Raw genomic sequence first — 19,192 nt, forward strand, 5'->3', positions numbered from 1 at the left:
AACAGCACTAATAACTAAAATCGTGAAATAAGAGCAGAAGGGAAGAAAGCAATTTGTTACAGTGCCTTGCAAATTTATTCAACCCCCTTGACAGCCATCACTAATTTCTGTATTATAAAAGATACTCACACATCTGTTCCTGAACAATATTATTTTTGTGAACCCATCAGCTCTAACAGCATGTTCCCAAAGCCAAAATAAGGTATGTTTCTCTTGACTTTTTGGGAATAATTTAAAAACGAAAATATAATGCTTGCATAAGTATTCAACCCCCACATATCAATACTTTGTAGAGTACCCTTTTGCTGCAATAACAGCTATGATTCTCTTGGGGTAAGTATGTGCAAGCTTTGTGTTATGTCTGTCCTGACGTGATTTCTAAACACAATACTTTGCACATTCTTCTGGAGTAATTTTTTGCCCATTCTTCTTGGCAGAACTTGTACAGGTCTTGCAGGTTGGTGGGACGGTGCCTGTGGACTGCGATTTTCAGTCTGTGCCACAGATTTTCAATGGGGTGTGGGTCCAGACTTTGACTTGGCCACTCCAAAACGTTCACCTTTTTGTTGCTGAGCCGTGCCATTGTTGCTTTAGCTTTGTGCTTGGGAGCATTGTCCTGCAGGAAGGTGAACCTTCTCCCAAGCTTCAGTTTTATGGCAGACTGCAACAGGTTGTCTTCCAATATTTCCCTGTATTTCGCTCCATCCATTCTTCCCTCAATTTGAACAAGGTTCCCAGTGCCTGCAGATGAAAAGCAACCCCACAGCATTATGCCGCCGCCGCCATGCTTCATTGTAGGGAGGGTGTTTTTTTTAGGGCATGAGCAGTGTTAGGTTTGCGTCACACATAACGCTTTCGAATTTTGCCCAAAAAGCTCAACTTTCGTCTCGTCTGACCACAAAACCTTTAGCCACATCCCAACTGGGTCTCTCTCACGCTTGGTAGCAAACTCCAAGCGTGCTTTTATGTGCATAGTTTTGAGCAACGGCTTCTTTCTTGCCACCCTCCCATACAGGCCAGGTTTACGGAGAGCCCGTGATATGGTCGACTCATGAACATTTAACTCCAGTTTCAGCCACTGACCTCTGGAGCTCCTTCAAAGTGATTGCAGGATCGTCTGTGGCTTTCCTCACCAGCCCAGGTCTTGCTCGGACACTTGGCTTTTGACGGACGGCCTGCCCTGCAAAGCGTCTGGGTGGTGTGATACAGCTTCCACTTTCTGACAGTGAATCCAACAGTGTTCCGTGGGACATCCAAACGCTTGGGTAGTTTTTTGTATCCCTTTTCTGCTTTCTGCATTTTAATCACGTTTTGTTTTTGTACTACTTTATTAATCCCCCTGTGGGGAAATTCTCTCTGCATTTAACCCATCCTAGCTGTGTAGCTAGGAGCTACACAGCTAGGAGCAGTGGGCAGCTGTGCAGCGCCCAGAGACCAAGTCCAGTTCCTCTTGCCATGCCTCAGCCAGGGGCACAGACAGGAGTACTAACCCTAATATGCATGTCTTTTTTTAAACTTTGTCTCTTACTTCAGTATTATGCTCCTTTGTCTTCATTTTCTTTTGGTGTTCACACCCGGCTAATGAACTTAACACAGATTGATTTTTATATCCCTAAACGAGACCATTACTTTAATATCTTACAGGTGCCCACTAATTATGTCCAACTGTCTTTACCTGAGTTTGTTCAAGGCATAATTTGTCATTTGTGTAAACCTGGAGCTTTCAGAGCACAAGGGGTTGAGTACTTATGCAATTACTATATTTTAGTTTTTAATTTATTCATTAAAAAGTCAGCGAAACATGCTGTTAGATCTTATGGGTTCACAAAAATAATATTGTTCAGGAACAGACGTGGGAGTCACTTTTATAATCCAGAAACTAGTGATGGCTGTCAAGGGGGTTGAATACATTTGCAAGGCACTGTAATAAAAAGCTACAAAAATAAACAAGAGTAAAAATAAACCAGTATAAATAAATAAAAACAATTATGTTTTTGTAGAAGCTTTCATAATTTTTTTTCTCCATAAAAAGCTGTCAGGGAAGAGGAAAAGAGGAAGGCCAAAGAGGAGGTTTATGGATGTGGTGAGGGAGGACATGCAGGTGGCTGGTCTGACAGAGGAAGATGCAGAGGACAGGAAGAGATGGAAACGGATGATCCGCTATGGCGACCCCTAATGGCAGCAGCTGAAAGTAGTAGTAGTAAGTAGTAGTAGTAGTAGTAGTAGTAGTAGTAGTAGTAGTAGTGTAAAAGTCTTTTTTAAAAGAAAGCTCTGAGCAGTCAAAAACTGTTTGCCTCTCTCCAGTTAGCAACCCCTGTGATTACTGGTATGAACCTAAATTTCCTGTGGCCAGCCGCGGCCTTTACATTACACCACCTAATGCTCGGAAGAATATTACACTTAAATACAAATCAAATACATGGCTCCTACGATAACAGAGTTCACAAAAGACACGTTGGTGTCTCAGCCCAGATTTCCAAGCAACTGATTGTTGTTAGGGGCGGCACGGTGGCGCAGTGGTTAGCGCGGTCACCTCACAGAAAGAAGGTCCTGGGTTCGAGCCCCGGGGTAGTCCAGCCTTGGTGGGTCATCCTGGTCGGCCTCTGTGTGGAGTTTGCATGTTCTCGCCGTGCCTGCGTGGGTTTCCTCCCACAGTCCAAAGACATGTAAGTCAGGTGAATTGGCCATACTAAATTGTCCCTAGGCGTGAATGGGTGTGGGTGTGTGTGTGTTGGCCCTGTGATGGCCTGGTGGCCTGTCCTGGGTGTCTCCCCACCTGCCGCCCAATGACTGCTGGGATAGGCTCCAGCATCCCCGTGGCCCTGAGAGCAGGATAAGCGGTTCAGATAATGGATGGATGGATGATTGTTGTTAAATCAGTTTTTTATGGTTCTCCATTATATTCCTGTGGATGTGGATTGTTTGGCGACACTTAACATTCTAAACAACGTGAGAGCCTCCTGCAGGGAGGAGAAATGAATGTAGACATACTGTACCAGCAATTATGAATGGGGATAGCGGGGCTTTATCTGAGTCAAGTTAATTTTATTTGTATAGCCCAATATCACAAATTACAAATTTGCCTCAGTGGGTTTTACAGCAACACAACATCCTGTCCTGTCGCATCGGATAAGGAACAACTGCCTAAAAAAAAAAAACCCTTTAACAGGGAGAAAAAATAGGAAGAAACCTCAGGGAGAGCAACAGAGGAGGATCTCTCTCCCAAGGCGGACAGACGTGCAATGGATGTTGTGTGTACACAATTTACACAATACAACATTGAAAGAAGATAACAGAGTTATAACGGAATTATAAAATTTATGAAGAATATGATGCATAGGATGCCAAGTGGTGTCCAGACACCACTGAAACAGCCCAGGACCTGAGCCATGCGACCAGCATCACCACGTAAAAATGTTTTAAAAAATTAGTCACACATCTTAGTGAGGGAAGGATACAACATTGAAACAGGATAACAAAATGATATGGATTTATAAGATGTATAAAAAGAAAATGTGATGAGGGGGATGCCAAGCAGTGCCCAGGTGGCAACCACCATCACCATGGAGACCTGGGAGGAGGACGGACTGCACGTGCACACAGGGGAGACTCATGTGACACCATTCACACACAGAAAAAGAGAAAGGAGAAGACATCATTCAGAGAGAGAGAAAAACACGAGAGAAGAGAACAGTTTGCAATAGTCATTAGCCATAATCAAGTCATCAATTAGTCATAATCTATACGCTATAATCTCATTGGCAGAACAGCGTTTAGTAAATTCACTGAGACACAAAACCGACCCGCCATGCAGTACAGGTTTTGAAGTACTCAACTTAAAGGCAACTAAATTGTAGGTTAAAGCAAAAAGATGAGTTTAAAGTTTGGACTTAAAGGACTCAACAGACTGTGATTGTCTGATGGCAGCAGGCAGGTCATTCCACAAGAACGGGGCCCGATAGGAAAAGGCCCTGCCACCTGCTGACTTCTTTTTAACTTTGGGTACACACAGGAGCCCTGTATTTTGAGAGAAAAGAACTCGAGATTGAATGTACGGTTTAAGGAGATCAGATAGGTAAGATGGGGTGAGCCCATTTGGGATTTTATAAGTCAGCAGAAGCGGCTTGTATTCTGATCTAACATAGATAGGAAGCCAATGAAGGAAGGCAAGAACTGGTGCAATATGGTCAAATGTCCTAGATTTAGTTAGGATTCTGGCTGCAGCATTCTGAACCATCTGCAGACTTTCAGCACTAGCTTGTGGCAGACCTGAAACCAGAACATGACAGTAATCAAGTCTGGATGAAACAAATGCATGTATTAGAGTCTCTGTGTCAGCCATGGACAGAAAAGACAGGAATTTTAACCATGTTATGTAAGAGAAAAAAAGGTTTTTGAGCTGTCAGAAATCACAGCAATGGCACACAATGGAGGAGTGGGTTTATAGTACACCAACAGTAAAGTGTGTTTGTGACACAATATTTGCATACTGGCCATATGTTGTGGGCAGCCAATGATGGTTATCTAGGTTAAGACTCTGAGGTTGCAAAAGGGCACTTGTGGACCAGCTTTTGTGCGGCTGACTCCTCATTTTCCTGGTCTTGGTTCCTTTTTTGTTCGTTTGTGGGTTTTTTGGGGGGGGGTGAGGGGGGTTGTTCTGGAAATAGGCCCCAATCAAGATTACATCTGCAACAGATGAAGCTTCCCTTTAACATCCTAAAAATCTTTTGTTGTCTAACTTGGCACATTTATTTCTTATCAAGGTACATACATTTATTTACGAACCATTGTAAAGCAGTTCAGCAAAGCAGACAAGATACTTGAAGTGTTTGACAATAATTAAATAGTCATCAAACACAGAATAATAAACGAGAATCAACTTTCAGTTGTTCTTTTGTCATGAATAAAAAAAACAGCATTCTTTATATACACAAGGATCATTTCAGCCCCAGCCTAAGCTTGCAGCAGCATGAATATAAGTCCATCTATGGCACAGCTATCTTTTTCTCTATTATGAAAATGGGAATTTCTCAGGGGCAAAACGGATTTCAGTAGGAATAATAATGACATGACTGAGGTACAGAAAGGCAGTTGGAAACTACTTACAGCTGCAATCCATGACTTTTTTCACTATCCTTTCCATTCGAAATGTGATGATGATGTGACAATTTTACTGGACAGAGGATCAATTAACAGAGGCAGCTCGTCCATTGAGGAAAGGGAGGACCATCCCCCCTAAAATTTCAGAGAAGAATAAACTTCAAAGAGAAAACTAAATACACATAATAGGATAATCTGTTAAAATACTGATAATATTACCATTTTAACACTTCAAAGTCACAAAAACTGTCTCCCCGTGGTCCGACCTCCCCAAGCCTCCCATTGATGTCCATTATAAATGGTTGTTGCCCCAGCGGCTTGTGATTCCTAGCTTTTAACATGAGGGTGAATGGAAGTAAGGGAGGACAAACCTCCCTTTGGGCAGGTCTAGCCAGAGGGCTCTGGACTTAGTGCTGAACATCAGTGAACCGATCAGTGGAGCTGACTGCACTGGTGAATACCCAATCAGAGTTTTGAGGGAGGGGAAATCAACAATATCATGGAAGACTCTTGTCTTGTGTCATCTGTTATTGGCCAAAACATGTAAAATGATGCCACAACAGATGATGTCCTCCCGACAACCAGAATATAATATTGACATCATGTTGGTCCAATGATAATTTCCAAATTTCTTCTTCAATTCCCCACCACTGTATTGTACGTGTGACACTCATGGTAAGCGACCAGGCCCGCCCACAGAAATGGCTGGGCCCCTGAAAAGGTCCAGTAAACCCCCCCACCCCCCATCTGCTTTTTTGATATCAACGCATGCACGTCCTCTTTCTCTCCTACTTAACACATACATGTTAACTGAGACTTACTCAGTAACAGGGTTACATAGGCACACACAGACACACACACATACACCAGAATAGAGCTTTTTGACACACAAACACACCAAAGTCAAGAAAGACCTGCTATACTTACATTACACATTTCTTAATAGAAAATGCAATTTCTTACCTTATGGATTCATCTTTGTCTCTTATACAGCCATCTTCCTTGTCTTACTGGATGCAAAGTCCTTTATGATGTCTTTAAAGTCCATCTGTTTAGATAGCTCATCATTGCTTATATTTAGGATGAACATGATTATTGCTGGCCTTCATGCCCCCTGCCCTAGCAGCTGGGCCCAGAAAACTTCCCTCTTTTCTGCCCTTATGGGCGGCCCTGTAAGCCTGTAAGATAGAGTCATACAGTAGCATATTAGAAAAGAAATTATAACTTGCAAATTGCGAACTACTACTGTTTCAAATACACAGGACCTGATGTTAAAATCCAAAGTGCCATCTCTTAAACTCCCCCGCTCCCAGTGCTGATGGACGACTTAAACACTGACCTACGCTATTCCAATGTTGAGAAAGGCTGAGAACACTTGTCATTGGGGTTGTCAAGTGGGCTCCTACGTTCATCAACATTTCACTGACTGGGCCCATGATGTCTCCAGTAGGTTAAGCTGTGCGTTCCGACATCTCAGAACCACCCCCCTCAGCATCAGCCTAACTGCTTTACTTAGGAGACCAGCTAGGGTCTTTCCTCTTCAGCCAGAGCCACTGGCTACTCCACCCTACCACCTCTGATGTTTCCTTGATTGCCTGGCATAGGGCTTGTCCGCTGATCCCCAGGTCCCTCATCAGCCTTACAGTTGATGTTGCCACGAGGCCTCGACATCCAACTTCTACAGGGCAGATCTTTGCTCTCCAGCGCCGCTGTCCTGCCTCTGCTGCAAGCTCTGTATATCACATTTTCTTTCTCTCCAAAGCGTCCTGCACAGCAGCTTCCCAAGGGACTGTGAGCTCCACAAAATACACCATGCGCTGGGAGCTGGACCACAGGACCAGATCAGGCCTCAAGTTGGTGATGGCTATCTGATGGAACCGTAAAGCTGTTGGCTCACGTCCACCAGCATCTGCCAGTCCCAGGCTGCCTCCAGCTGTCCAAACCTGGCCCTTGGTGGAACCTTCCTTTGTCTTTGTTCCCCTTCCCGAACAAAGGCAATTGGCAACAGAGTCCACATTTCCTTTTTCAGACTTACGTTTCCCTTTTTTATCGAGCAGTGACAACAGTCACTCTGACCTTACAAGATCCAAAGAAAACGAGTATTTGTAGCTCAATTTAGTTTTTCCCCCCTGGTGCTTTTTCAATCCCTATTAAACTGTCAAAGCTTGTTTGTGTTGATATTTTACTGACTAGACCTCTTCTGACCTTATACAGAGATCGAAAGATGACAACCAGCCTTTACTTCTCTTTTGTTCTTGGAAGTCTGAATACAACAACAGGCCTCCCAGCAGCTATGAAGATAATTTCCCAGCGTGTAAAGTCAAGTGGGACCCTCCCACAGGGAGAACTCACAACACGCTTCATTTTTGCTTTGTTTTTATTACAGATTTTCATGGTTTTTGTAAAATTAGATAAAATAAATAAATAAATGTGAATGAGATTTAAAATAAAAACATATAAATTAAAATAACATGTAAAAATAAAATATATAAATTAAATGTAAAATTAAAATATATAAATTAAAATCAAATTATCTTGTTTTTTAAGAAATACTGCAAGCCATTGTTCTACTGCTTATTTTTTCATTGAACATAAAAAAAAACATTTTGTCTTGGGTTAGTTTTCCTCCTGTCGTCCCAAATGTTTTGAGTCACCAGCCATCACTGCAGGAGAACGATGTTCAGACATGGCTGGAAGTAGGAGTCGGAGAGAAATGGATGAGGATTTTCTAAGACTGCAAACGAAGTGGAGTAGCCAGAGGCGTTGTTAGGATCCTGAAACATGGGGGCTTAGCCCAGCTCAGAAATCTTTAGATTTTCATCTGATATTTGCACCATTTTCAAATTATTCCAGAGTAAAGTGAATAGAAGATGTGAGAAACCGGTCTCTACCAAAAGGTTCTGGTCCGGTGCGTAGGCTGTCTTTCACTGCATGAAATCATAATAAGCAAAATGAGTGCAAGCTGAATTCTCATTCAACTTTATTATTTTTATTGTCAGCAGTATGGGGTAAAACCCAAAGAACGAATAAAAGCCTTGGCGTCCGGGTTGCGTTGCGGTCTATTCCGTTGCGTCACCGGTTCGAATCCCCGTGTTAACCCCGGTTTGGTCGGGCGTCCGTACAGACACAGTTGGCCGTGTCTGCGGGTGGGAAGCCGGATGTGGGTATGTGTCCTGGTCGCTGCACTAGCGCCTCCTCTGGTCGGTCGGGGCGCCTGTTCAGGAGGGGGGATAGCATGATCCTCCCACGGGCCACATCCCCCTGGTGAAACTCCTCACTGTTAGGTGAAAAGAAGCGGCTGGCGACTCCACATATACTATCAGAGCAGGCATGTGGTGGTCTGCAGCCCTCCCCGGATCGGCAGAGGGGGTGGAGCAGTGGCTTGAGGAGTGGGGTAATTGGCCGGATGCAAATTGGGGAGAAAAAAGGGGGGTAAGTTGATGAGGAAGTCATATGCTAGATTGTGTGTTGCCAATGCTTTGTTCAATTTTCAAAATCGACCAACCCTGGTCTCATAGCTTCATCTATTGTGTGACAAGGGCTCCTTTTGAACCGTGACAAACTGATAACGCTGCGTCTCCTCCGTCTATCTGATACTCTCCTCTTCATCGCTCTAGTAGCTCTTTTGATGTCTCATCTATTTGCCGCACTCCTCATCTCCTCTACTCTCTCCTGTCCTGGTCATAAAAAAGATGTAATCGGTATCTCTCATTTTTTGATGCGATGATTACATCATGCACACAAGTTATTTATCAATTTATTTTATACATAGATTCAACAAATAATTTGAACACACCAACCAATGTCATATTATACAAAAGCAAGCCGTTAATGCACTATTTCATCCCATAGGGACTAAATAATCATCAATACTCTATTCTATATGGGCTGACAAGTCACACAACACATACTGGATGCCAGCTACAGGCGTTCAATGCCCCAACAGATGTCCATCCATCAGCATTCTGTTGCTGTTTATTACTTACTGCAGTGTAATCTAATCAGTGGATTCTGAGCTCTCTCCATCTGATAGCATCCGTCTTCACAGCCTAATCCCTTCCTCTGTTGTGCTCTTGTTGCTCTTTTAAATTCTCCCTCTCTCTCTGTCTCGTCTCGTATCCGTTAACACGGTGGCACCCATGTCCTGACCCATCTGCTAATACAGCAACAGGAGATAACTTCCTCCACCTCCTCTAGTCTCGACTGCGCTTTGTTGTCTTCAAATTTTCCTATTTTTTCCTCCCTGTTAAAGGTTTTTTTTGGGGGAGTTGTTCCTTATCCGATGCGAGGGTCTAAGGACAGGATGTTGTGTTGCTGTAAAGCCCCCTGAGGCAAATGTGTAATTTGTGATATTGGGCTATACAAATAATATTGCCTGTGTCTGCAGGTGGGAAACTGGATGTGGGTATGTGCCCTGCTCGCTGCACTAGCGCCTCCTCTGGTCAGTCGGTGCGCCTGTTCGGAGGGGGAGACTGGGTGGAATAGAGTGATCCTTCTATATTGTAGCGAATTCGGGGGGCAACGCAACCACAGGAACTGCCGCGCCCGGGACGCGAACCCGTATCGCCCGCACCGCAGGAGGCATCGCTAACCGCTCGACTAAAGGGTCAGACCCGCGAGCCAGCGGCCAGCGTGTCTTCTTATCCATGCACGTTACAATATGATACGTCCTCCTGGCGAAACTCCTCGGAGCAGGCATGTGTCAGTCTGCAGCCCTCCCCGGCTCGGCCATTCTCTGGTGGCCGACCAGGGGGGACAATCCGAAACTTGTAGAAAAAAGAAGACGAGTAACGGAGACGCAGGGGCTTTATAGGGGGTGAGCTACGCGGCTCCTGCCACCCGATTGGGCAGTAAAATACAATTCTCAGGTGACGAGGCGGAGCCTCGATGGGGCGAATAGCGAAACGCGTCTGCAGTGCCTCTGATTGGCTAGTACTCCGGGAAGACCCGCCCCTACTCTATCTCTGATTGGCTAACCCTATCCCTAAGCCCACCCTAACCCTAATCAACGGAGGCAACGAGTACTAGCCAATCAGAGGCAGAGTTCCCGGAAAACGGGTACGAAAAAAAAATCACGCCCAGTTCCAAACAAACGGAAACCCTGCGATGTCCCACGGGAGATCGTGAGCAAGCGCAGTAAGTAAAATCTTCACACTTTTATTCCAGTTTTGGAGACCCTTGCTAGATTCTCCAGCCAACCCTCTGCTTCAGCTAACGCAAACAAACGAAAAAAGAACAATTGTGTTTCTACTTGTCACGTTCAACACGTCGTTTGAAATGAGGGATTATGCCGCTAAGGGCTCGCAGTCTTCCGCCGCGTCAGTTGCAGGTCGCATTGATCTAACTGGGTGTCTTAAGGAGAGCCACACCACATTCAGAAATACAGACAATGCCTTTGATGAGTAGTGACGCTGACAGACGGTCTGACGGAGAAACATGACATTCTGAGCTGTGACGTCACTGGGTCTCGAAAGAGGAAGTTGCTAAATTGGGGCGATGAGCGGGTTGAATCTACTGTGGGCAAAGCGTCACGTGTAAACAGTGGCGCCCCCAAGGGGTGGCCAGGGGTGGCCACGGCCACCCTGATACTATCCCTGGCCCCCCCGCTGGCCCCCCCAGCCACGAGTCGCATATGCAGAATATGCTTCTGATTATGCACAATACGCTTCTATCTGATATTTTACATTAGGTGCTGTTCATTTAAATCAATAATGTATATTTTTCTTAACTGTCATATTGACAGTTTTCAACTAGCCTATACAGTATACTACAACAGCATCATAGAATTCCTGAAATTCAGTCATGGCTTTTGGTTTTGGTGTGCCACCCCAAGATTTTCAGTGGCCCCATTTGGCCACCCCTATGAAAAATGTCTGGGGGCGCCACTGCGTGTAAAGGACAACTAAGACCCCAAAAATATACGGACTTATGTACTAGACAGGCAGATCATGGAACTGGACACTGGTTTTAAAGCGGACACTTGCGGGTTTATGAGAGCCACTGCTGCCTGCTTGCCTCGGTCAGACACCTCTGGTGACAAGCACACACTTTATCATGGCTGTGGAGGATGCAGACCATGAAGTGTTTATACAGCAGCTGAGGGGAAAGGTCACAGCGGACAGGGCCTTTCCATCACTTGTTGAAGTGCTCCGCGAATGCCCCAGTGACACGTTTCCCAAAATGAATCGTCTCCTGCAGGCCCTCGTCACCCTACCCATAACAAGCTGCACTGTTGAAAGACGCTTTGCAGCTGTTTAGTTGGATAACAACTGTCATCAGGGCATCAGTGATGACACGCACACTGAACTCTTTGTCCCTGCTGTCCTCTGAAAGAGAACTGACTGACTCGTTGGACTATGGTGAAATAATGTCAGTGTTCAACACCAAGCCCTATCAAGGGTGGGCAGCATGATCCAGAAATGGCCGGTGTGGGTGCAGGTCTTTGTTCCAGCCAAGCAGTTACACATCTGGGTCTGCAAATCAAGATCCTTAGCAAAGACTATTGGTTGACTGAACTGCTTGGTTGGAACAAAGACCTGCACCCACACCGGCCTTTCTGGATCATGCTGCCCACCCCTGGATTTCACTATTATTGTTTATTGGGTATAGCATTTGTTGGGTGTACAATTGGATTTTATGCTTGTGTGTGTGTGTGTGTGAAGTCAGAGTTAGTGGGGGCAGGTATGGTTGTGTGTCTCCTTAGTCAACAGACAAGACTAAGGAGACACACAACCATGCCTGCCCCTGCTAACTCAGACTTCATATGCCCAATGTGCAATAAAACTTGTGGATCAATAATTGGACTCTACAGTCATCAAAGAACACACCGTTAACGAGGAGGGGATGTCATCATTGGACTCGATGGACTACCAGCTAAGTGCAAGTATGTGTGTATAAGGCTAATTTGTGTTTCGGATCTCCTCACATATGTTGTATTGTCACGTGACGGTAAAATAACAGGCCCATTGGCCCATTGGCCAGTAATCAAAACTTTTATTGGGAAGTTGACATGACTGAGTGTGTGTCTGGCAACAATTGTTTGTGTGTGTGTGTGTGTGTGTGTGTGTGTGCGTGTGTGTGTGTGTGTGGTTTATGTGGCCGCCATGCCAGGCTATGTTCAAGTATCATCTGTAATGATACTGGGTATGTTGGTGCCAGTGTACCTCCATCCACAGATAATGATTAATGACGCTGTTGCATCTATAAGCTGTGTGTGTGTGTGTGTGTGAGAGAGAGAGAGAATATGTGGCCGCCGTGCCAGGCTATACCATGCTGTTGATGTTCGTCTTGGTGCCTGTAACATTACCTCTGATGTATAAGCCTTGTAGGATTAAACTGTGTTGCATTCAGGCAGGTATAGATGTAATTGTCAATTTTGGTTAACACATGCATTTCAGAACCTATTGAATATGATTGGTCTTGGATGGGCTAGGCCCACCTGATTTTCTCAGTGCCAACCCACGCTAGGATTTCTGCCTACGCTACAGCTTGTGCTTATCTGGGTTTTTGTTTGTTTTGTTTTTTTAAAACACATTTACAATGTACACGTACTAGTATAGGAAACAAAACACAAGTCTTGGAGCATGAGTGGATGAGTTATTTATTGCTGCATTGATTTGCCATACAACCACCTCTTCCTGTCCTCTCTACTCACTGTGCCTTAAAGATTCAAGTCTACAAATCATTTTCCCATTTTTTGTACCAAAGTTTGACTCTTCTGATGCACAAGATAGCACTTAGCATTAAGTAGTATGTAGCAGTAGAATTCGCGTTGTCGAGTTTGTGGTGTCAAATTTACAACCGAAATTTTGTGGTGGTTGCGCTACAAAATACATAAAGAAAATAACATGTTATATTACAAGTTTGCACCCGTAATTGCATTCTTAAGCGAATAACATCTCTGCTGGGATTGAGTTGCAAGCATTAGCCGAGTTACAGCCGTTATTCTCGATGACACACAGCCATGTTCTGCCTTTATACAACAGTTTTACAATGTAAAGCAACCCAGAAACATTGTTTAATATGTTTTTAATATTTGCTGCTCCTTCCACCAAAAAAAGTAGTTCCGCCAAAACTGCTGCTGTGCAACCAAATACCAATGCTGTATTCTAAGCATTGAAGTAGACGCTATTGTCACTAGCATATAAACTTGCTTAGCTAGTAGCACCTCTAAATAAGCAAACATTTGTAACACTATAAATAACACAGTAAACATGGTTTCAATTACAACATTAGTAAACACTGCTAGCTAGCGTGCTGCTTTTTTAAGGTTATTTTTTGGCATTTTCTGCCTTTATTGGATAGTGATAGTAGCGAGAGAGACAGGGAGGGCGGGGAGAGAGCAGGATGACATGCAGCAAAGGGCCCGGGCCAGATTTGAACCTAGGCCGCTGCGGTAAGGATTCAGCCTTATGTGGTATGTGCACTACCAGGTGAGCCACTGGGGCACCTCCTAGCTTGCCACTTTTTTAAGTATAGAAATATCATTGTTTATATACATAAATCTGTACACTTATTCATGGGGCAGTTAGAGAAGATGGCTTGTGCTGTAGGACGTGCGATAGCATCAGATGATCCTCCTCACTTCACTGTTGTCGTCTCCCTGTGAGCGTTGCCTGAGTCAGGCTGTCTGGGTATTTGATGGATATTTTGAAATATATCTATTGTTGACGCTGACACTCGAGGACAGCCATTGAAATTAGCTGTTAATTAAATAAACTGTTAATGGCGGCAAAGTAATACAAATGAAGTGATGCGACTCCTGTGATGTTATGGTAAATAACACATGGGTCTTGTCCAATGAGACTGCTTGGTCACAAACAACTGTCGTATCAATTCAAATAAAGAACTGCACGTTTTTTATCTTGTGTGACGTGAAATTCCACGACACAGCTATGGGATTTTTTTTCTTTAAGTGTAAAGCCGTCATGCAGTTTCTCAGGTGATTTGCTTCAGAAATTGCATAATGAGGATGTCCAAAACTACAAACTCATACGATAAACAGATCTGTGAACAATGAAAATATTACTGCAATAGCTTTTTGCAGTGAATTTTTGGCTAGAACAAGGAAATCACATTTCAAGGGGATCAGTTCTTCACTCTTTTCAAATTCATATTAACACTTGGATTTTGGTTACCATAAAGGGGGTTAGGTCTGAAAATGTAACGTACTGCTTTCATGAACATTTTCACATTGTCATAGATTGGGCATGGCAGTGTGGAATTGTAAATGGGAATGGTGATATTAAATTATGATTATGTTGCACATCTAAATGACAATGAGATTGCTATTGTTTTTGTGCATTAAAGTTTTCAAATTGGAATTAGCATTTTCAAAGTCATTGAAACCCAATTGCAAAAATGCTAATTGGATTAAATCATTTCAGTTTTCACTTTGACACAAAATTTGCATACATATGTGGATATTGAAAATCAAATTGTGGGACTGTATTTGAATTTTCTAATTTGAATTTACATTTCAATTAATTTTTCATAGTCTCCATATTTGATTAAGTACCAGAAGGGAATTCTCATTCAACTAATATTCAATAATATAGGACATTTTTGGCTATTCATTCATTATGTCACCATGTTATCCAAGTGCTGTAACTCAAATGATTAATTGTGTCTCGGGCAGTTGCCTGGAAAATTGCAGTGTGCACACTCAGCTCAGAGTGAAATTCAAATCAGGGGTCAATAACCATAGTTACCAGTCTTAGCTGGGTACAAAAGTCAAAGATGTGATTTGATAATAGCATTATAAATCACACCAGTATAGGGGGATATTAAAACCTTGACTCATAAAACAGTACTCAATTAACCATAAGGCATGAGGCAAATCACAATTTACTGTCTGTGCATCATAGCCTGACTGGTTGGGTGCCCTTCCACTTTCCTCCCCCTCAGGGCAAGTGTGAGAACGTTCCGGATGGAGTGAGAGATTCGAACTAGTAGCTCCTTCAAACCAGCTCTGTACTCCTGTCGAATAAGGCAGTAGAGCACAGGGTTCAGACAGCTGTTTGCGTGGGCCAGACACACAGTCAGGGGGAAGCCGTATGCTTGTGCATTATAAAAGGCTTTACTAAAGGGCACCAAATCAAATTTGATGAGTACTCCCCATAGAGTCAGGGCCTGGTTTGGCAGCCAGCAGATGAAAAAGGACAGGACCACGATGGTGACAGAACGGGTGACTTTGGACCGACGCCTGTCGCGGCCTCTCTCGCTCTCCGACTTCTCTGCCACACCTCCTTCCACAGCGCTGCACACAGAGCGCTGGTTCAGAATGAACCTCAGGAGGAGGAGGTAACACACACTGATCACCACCAGGGGAACAATAAAACCCAACAGGACCTTTTGTGTCTGGTAGAGTCCCAGCAGAACCTGAGGATCCCAATGCCCTGAGTCCGATTCAGAGAACCTTACCAAGCAAAGCTCATCATCAGTAGACACCTGCAAACACAATAGCAGTTGGGTTAATGAATGCTGAATCCTTGCTAGCAAAAGAAATCATGATGATGACTTCAGGAGTCCAAGAGATCTCTCTATGTAATCGAACAAACCTGGACTGTACCTGGACTGTGGTTGAGTACAAAGCGTGAGGCAAAGTAGCCACCACTGAAACCATCCAAATGGCTAAACTGGCCCACTTGGCACGAGTCGTGGCTCTTGTAGGGCTGCCCATCTTGAGAGAAGTGGAGAGGGTGTGGTAGCGGGTCACACTCATGGCAGTGAGGAAAAACACGCTGGCATACATGTTCAGAGTGGTAACGGAGCTCACAATCTTACACATGACCCGGCCAAAGGGCCAACGGAAGTCCAGCACAGTATCTACAGCCCAGAAGGGCAGGGTGAGAATAAACTGAAGGTCTGTCAGCGCCAGGCTCATCACAAAGCAGTCAATGGATGAATGGTGACCCCTGCGGTGGGAATGGAGCAGGAATAGTGCCAGGAGGTTACCCACAAGTCCCAGAACACACACCACCAGGTAGACCATAGCCACAAGAACTCGCACCTGTCAGTGAGAAAACCACAGCAAGATATGAATACATGACTAGTCTCCAAGGACAGTCTGGCACAGATGCATAGGCACGCTTCAGGCTAAACTTGGGTCTGTATATTGGTCACTATTGAGCACACATGATTGTGTGCCCACACAAACACAATCAGAGGGTGTAATGGTTCATGTCATACAATGAGTAACAAAACTACGTATATCGTTATAGGGCACCGGTGAGGTGGCTCTGTCCTGCAAGTGTCTTTCTCTTGCACTCCATGCAAAACCTATTCAGTGAATTGAGAGGAAGAAAGAAGAAAGCCACTTTATTTTGTCATTGTACAGTTGTTCAGTTACAATGAATTGTGTTTTCTGCATTTAACCCATCCTGTTGGATAGGACCAGCAGGCAGCTGTGGTGCAGTGCCCGGGGACCAACTCCAGTTCTTCTTTCCATTGCCTTGGTCAGGGGCACAAACAGCAGTGCTAACCCCAGCATGGATGTCTTTTTGATGGTGGGAGGAAACCGGAGCACCTAGAGGACACCCACGCAGACACGGGGAGAACATGCAAACTCCACACAGATAGGACCTGGGATGGCCTGGGGTTCGAACCCAGAGCCTTCTTGCTGTGAGGCAACAGTGCTAACCACTGGGCCACCATGCCGTCCATTGGCTTGAGATGATTATCTTCTTTCCTTTTACCTACAGTTGTATTAGGTTTGAAAGATTAATCTGACCAGGCAGCACGGTGACGCAGTGGTTAGCGTGGTCGCCTCACAGCAGGAAGGTCCTGGGTTCGAGCCCCGAGGTAGTCCAACCTTGGTGGGTCATCCCGGGTCGTCCTCTGTGTGGAGTTTGCATGTTCTCCCCGTGTCTGCGTGGGTTTCCTCCGGGGGCTCCGGTTTCCTCCCACAGTCCAAAGACATGTAAGTCAGGTGAATCTGCCGCACTAAATTGTCACTAGGTATGAATGTGTGTGTGTGTTTGTCGGCCCTGTGACGGCCTGGCGGCCTGTCCAGGGTTTCTCCCCGCCTGCCACCCAGTGACTGCTGGAATAGGCTCCAGCATCCCCGCGACCCTGAGCAGATAATGGATGGATGGATGGATTAATCTGACCAAGAATAGACAGAGGTCAATTTGTAAATCAAGAGGGATGGCGGGGGACACCCATGGTGGTGGGTGGAAGGATGGGGTGAGGAGGGAGGGGGGGGGGGACTTCAAAATACAACAATCACCTTTTAAACTGATTATACTTCCCTCCCATTTATATCCTTGCATATCGTGGTTTTTGTTTAGTAATTCTACATTCATGATTCATACTTCTGACTGTGTCGAGAATTTGTTTTATCACCTTGTTCATTCACCACACAGTCCACAGAAGGAATCGGCTGCCACGCACTTTAAGCCAAAAACAGGTCAAGTTGGAGTGAATTCGAAATGGAGTAACTGACACGCTCTTCTAGAGCTCTTGACTAACCCAGCAGTGGTCGTTAATTCTCGAGAGCACACAATCGGAGCTATTGGTTTCTTTATACGTACTGTAGACGTGTCACACATGGCACCATTAATCCAAAAGGGGTGGAAAGGGTGGATGGCAGTTTTACAAGCGGGTTATTTTTTGTCAGTTTGTTTTAACAGAATGGGTGGCGTCCCATTAAACCCCCCCTGCAGCGGTAATATGCATCGTCCCGTTTCTCCCTTTACGTCCTCAGACCTACCGCCAAATTCGCGCTGTCTCCGTGCACTTCTAACGGGGACTCCTTGGAGAGGAGGTGCAGCCAGCAGTTTAAGGAGCGGTTGTGAAAAGGCACCTTAAGGTCGTTCATCTGCCTTGGGCTCGTCTGCTCTTCCTCCTCCTCCCCGCAAGCGCTCATCAGTCCCATCAGGAGCACGGCGGTGCTGTTGGTTTGCATGGCGGTAATTAGGCTGCCGCCGAGCAACTAATTAAGGGACGAGTTACTCGCAAGTTCTCACAAGGTCAACAGTTTTTCCTCCTGCAAACTGTTGATGCAGAGGAGGGAATGCATTACGATTAATCCATATTTTTTAAAAAAAAATCATTTCTTGCTGTGTAAGTCTTGATCCTTGTCCATCCTTGGCAGCAAAACACACTCGTTTTCAAAGTAAGCACGTTCTGGTTTTCAGCTTTCAGCGATGGATGTTGAGGAGGAGGGGGGGGAGAAATCCTGTGTAGCTTTGGACCATTTTTTTCCCCCCACGAAGTGGCGGTGAAAGAGCTGGCTCCCTCCTGCCCCACTTAATGCGGTGAACCTCCAGTACGTGCGTTTTTATACCCCCCACGACAACCTGCGCTGGTGTTGTAGCGAACTCTGTTTCCCCGTCGAGAGCTGTCCCCCCCCCCCCCTCCCAGCCAGAGTTCGATACAACACCGGGACGCTTGATTAACCTTAACCTAGCCCCAACCTCAACCTCGACCTAACCCTAAACTTGACGTAACGCATACCTTAACCTAATCGCAACCGATGGCTAACCTGTTTCCATACGAACCCTTGCGCCCGGCTGGGGGAAACAGATCTCAACGGGGAAACAGAGTTTGATATAACACCTGCACTCCTGCGCTCGCCTCTGTCTACCCCTTCAGATTTTATAGACTTCAGGTCATCAGAATGATTTATGTTACGGGAAATTACACCCCTCCCTTGCTCTTTACCAACTCGAGTAGTTATATACATATAGACTTTGCTGCGTAATGTTTACCCACGAGGAGAGGTGAACAAATGGTTGACTATATATGGTCTTATATGGCCATACCGTCTAAATATTATTTTTATGTACCTACCACAAACTCTCGGATCATTTTAAGTGCAGAGATCACTGCGAGTGCAGTTTTAAATATAGGCTGTTGTCAGATCTGTGTATGTCAGACTGATAAAACTGTTCTCGTTTATGGACATACAGTGCTGCTTGAAAGTTTGTGAACCCTCCAGACATGGTCACTGTTTTTGTAAAAAACATTAAAATAAGCTTATTACACATACATCCAAATCCCAATTTGTAAAGCACACCTTCCAAATAATGGACATACACACAAAAAGAGATATATTTTCATTATTTAATTCAGCAAAGGTGGTTTATTT

At 44.8% G+C, this 19,192-nt stretch overlaps 1 protein-coding gene across 1 annotated transcript; it reads right to left on the reverse strand.

The window, feature by feature from the left end:
* Positions 1 to 14,946: 14,946 nt before the first annotated feature.
* LOC130124436 (relaxin-3 receptor 1-like) lies at positions 14,947 to 18,007 on the reverse strand. The gene is made up of 3 exons (XM_056293892.1): positions 17,813 to 18,007; positions 15,671 to 16,111; positions 14,947 to 15,549 (listed from the first exon to the last, which is right to left on the reverse strand). The coding sequence occupies exons 1-3, from the start codon at positions 18,005 to 18,007 to the stop codon at positions 14,947 to 14,949; spliced, it is 1,239 nt and encodes a 412-aa protein (XP_056149867.1).
* Positions 18,008 to 19,192: the final 1,185 nt, after the last annotated feature.

This window comes from Lampris incognitus, chromosome 14 (genome assembly GCF_029633865.1).
Source record: "Lampris incognitus isolate fLamInc1 chromosome 14, fLamInc1.hap2, whole genome shotgun sequence".
Taxonomy (NCBI): Eukaryota; Metazoa; Chordata; class Actinopteri; order Lampriformes; family Lampridae; genus Lampris; species Lampris incognitus.

Excerpts from the sequence above, each read along its gene's own strand:
- LOC130124436 (XM_056293892.1), bottom strand. The coding sequence starts at position 18,007 with ATGCAAACCAACAGCACCGCCGTGCTCCTGATGGGACTGATGAGCGCT. Across the intron at positions 16,112-17,812 it reads GAGACAGCGCGAATTTGGCG|GTGCGAGTTCTTGTGGCTAT; the intron begins GTAGGTCTGAGG and ends TCTCACTGACAG. Across the intron at positions 15,550-15,670 it reads TGTACTCAACCACAGTCCAG|GTGTCTACTGATGATGAGCT; the intron begins GTACAGTCCAGG and ends TTGTGTTTGCAG.